General features: G+C 45.6%; 1 protein-coding gene across 1 annotated transcript in view; it reads left to right on the plus strand.

The window, feature by feature from the left end:
* Positions 1-1,354: 1,354 nt before the first annotated feature.
* The window catches only part of veph1 (ventricular zone expressed PH domain-containing 1), a gene marked incomplete at both ends in the record, with an annotated part of 105,312 nt that continues 103,362 nt past the window's right edge, over positions 1,355-3,304 (plus strand). The window contains 3 exons of the mRNA XM_080543675.1: positions 1,355-1,492; positions 1,645-1,860; positions 2,946-3,186. Coding sequence (XP_080399801.1) covers positions 1,355-1,492; positions 1,645-1,860; positions 2,946-3,186 — 595 coding nt within the window. The remainder of the gene's footprint in view (positions 1,493-1,644; positions 1,861-2,945; positions 3,187-3,304) is intronic.

Genomic DNA, 3,304 nt, shown 5'->3' on the forward strand with positions numbered 1-3,304 from the left:
TGCATTCGTGGAATGAGCAACACAGCTAAATGTGTGGGTAGCTGCAATATTGCTTAATATATACAAAGTATTGTTTCCAAATGTTGACATGTATGTATGACAAATATGTATACAAATACCCTTAAATCAAATCTGATTCTTCTATATACTTCTAACCTCAAATGTCATTCATTTGAAATCCAAAGTTTCGAGTGGTAGAGCCTAAAGAAAAAGAAATGCTTCGCTGTCCAAATACTTACGGAGGGCATTGTATTTCTTTGTGCTCAAGACATCTTCCAGAGAGAAGCATCAATAACCCTTCTGTGCATCGTAGAGAAGAATATGGGTTCCCCTTCCCAGGGTCCTCTGAGTTTGGTTTGACTAGAGCAAGAATGGTCAAGTGAGTCATGTTATACATCAGAAAGAAATGTTACATTCTATCTTCTTGGTAAATTAGAGAAAGAGCAGAGAGAGAGAGAGAGAGAGCGAGAGAGAGAGAGAGAGAGAGAGAGAGAGAGAGAGAGAGAGAGAGAGAGAGAGAGAGAGAGAGAGAGAGAGAGAACCACAACAACAACACAACCACAACAACACACAACAAACCACATGGCTGGCATACTCACAGACCCACAGCTGGAACCACAACAGGACAGAAGGAAAAGAGCCAGAACTGCATTATACATGTACCTACTTTTCAACCACCAGTATTCATGTCAGAGTTATTATACCTACTTTTCAACCACCAGTATTCATGTCAGAGTTATTATACCTGCCTTTCAACCACCAGTATTCATGTCAGAGTTATTATATTTACCTTTCAACCACCAGTATTCATGTCAGAGTTATTATATTTACCTTTCAACCACCAGTATTCATGTCAGAGTTGTCGTCAGGATGATGAAACAATCAGACCGTATTTGATCAGTTATCAACAGTCAGATGACACTCAGTATTCAAACAGAGAAAATGCAATCCCATGCTGACAGTAAACAACAGTAACTTCAAAGTGAGATAATCCCATGACCAGTTAGCTCATTGTGGGCTTCAGGCTATCAGGGTTTGCATTTGATAATACAGACCCAGTTTTGAGTGTGCTAAACTCAGATGATCAAAATCCTCATCAAATCATCTCAAAATATCCATATTACTGGCACACACACTGACAAGATGAATTGTTATAACTGAATGTTCTCTCTCTCTCTCTCTCTCTCTCTCTCTCTCTCTCTCTCTCTCTCTCTCTCTCTCTCTCTCTCTCTCTCTCTCTCTCTCTCTCTCAGGGCCAGGGGTCTGTTAGTGGTCTGTCTTGTTAAGACCATGCAGCTCTTTGATTGGTCTATCTGGTCCTAAAGCCGGCCAAAGAGGTCCAAAGCGAGCCGTCATGCACCAGCTGTTTAGCCTGGTTCTGGGACAGAGGGATCTGTCTCGGGCTGGAGACCTGTTCTCCCTCAACGACTCAGAGATAGAGAACGGTCTGTCACAAGCCCTGGAGGAGATCAAGGCTATCTCGTGCTCTCCGGTTCGTACATTACCATTCTTTTTTTTTTCTTACTTGACTTTATAAAAGCAACAGTGCTCTAATTAAAAAAATAATTAATTAATAAATTAATTGCTCTAGTGTTGATTGGCTAATGCTGTTTTCCTTCACTCTGGTTGTTGTCTTGCGTGCAGGACTACCTGACCAATGACAATGATCAGGCAGTTGTGGAGATCTGTATCACGCGCATCACCACGGCGATAAGGGAGACGCGTTCCATCGAGCGTCATGGGGGTGCGCTGGTGGGACTGTGGGAATCTTGCCTGGAACACAACCTCACACCCCAGGGTGACACGGAGGATACACCCCACGCCAAAATAGCATCAGACATCACCAGCTGTATACTACAGGTACTGTCATGCATGCAAGCACGCATAGATTGGCAGAAGCCTGGCAAATGCTCTTAAAGTGTCCACCCTTGGGCACGCACACACATACACACACACACACGAACACAAACACACACACACAAGCCTGGACTCTCAAGTTGTTCCACTGAGTGCGCTAGTGCTCAAATACCTACAGTCTTTTAGACTCACCAACATACACACACACACACACACTCACACACTCACTCACTCACTCACTCACTCACTCACTCACCCACTCTCACTCTCACTCACTCTCACTCTCACTCATACACACACACACACACACACACACACACACACACACACACTCACTCTCACTCACTCACTCACTCACTCACTCACTCACTCTCACTCTCACACACACAAACACACACACACACACACAAGCCTGGCAAATGCCCTCAAATTGTCCCCTTGAGGGCGCTAGTGCCTCTTAAATACCTACGGTCTTGTAATGTAGACTCACCAACATCCAAACACACACACACACACACAAGCCTGGCAAATGCTCTCAAATTGTCCGTTTGAGGGCGCTAGTGCGTCTTAAAAACCTACAGTCTTGTAGACTCACCAACATACAAACACACACACACACACACACACACACACACACACACAGAAAATTAAACACAGAAAGGGCACATTCTGTTTCGTTCCTACTCTGTGAAGTTATTTTTATTTAAATTGCCCAACAGAGTTTCCAGTGAGGGTAATAATAGGTTGTTGTTATTTAGCTCTGGTTGTGACACACCAAACAGCCCAGCATTTCTGTCTGCTGATATTGGATTACAATTTCTCAGTACCAGAATGTTCTGGTTTTGGAGTCATCTGATGATAATGCCTATTATCATTTGTTTGTTTACTGTACAACATTATAGTGTGTTAAAACCAGGGATGCATTGCATAGCTTACCAATGTCACTAATATCACTTACTCTCTCATCCTCTCCCCTTCCTTCTACTTCTCATCCCTTTTGTCCTTCTTTCATCCCTTTATCTCTCTCCCCCCCCCCCCCCCCCCCCCCCCCCGCCCCCGCCCCCCCCCCCCCCCCCCCCCCCGCCCAGAACCACAGTCGTCCCCCGGTGATGGCTCTGGCTGTACCTGTAGCAGTGAGGGTGATGGCTCTGGCTGTACCTGTAGCAGTGAGGGTGATGGCTCTGGCTGTACCTGTAGCAGTGAGGTTTCTCCAGAGAGGCAACAGAGAGCTCAGTAGGAACATGTCCAGTTACCTCTCACTGGCGGCCATCGCCAAGGCTGAGCTACTGGCTGAACACACAGAGGCGATCACCCTCAGTGTACTGGAAGGTAGGGAGGACGCACCTGGGATACAGGATACCTACGGCAATATCGAGCCTGAGCACACACACACTCACACACACGCACACATACACGCACACACACACACACACACACTCTCTCTCGT

Source organism: Nansenia antarctica, assembly GCF_963989245.1.
Source record: "Nansenia antarctica genome assembly, chromosome: 12".
In the NCBI taxonomy this organism is placed as follows: domain Eukaryota; kingdom Metazoa; phylum Chordata; class Actinopteri; order Argentiniformes; family Microstomatidae; genus Nansenia; species Nansenia antarctica.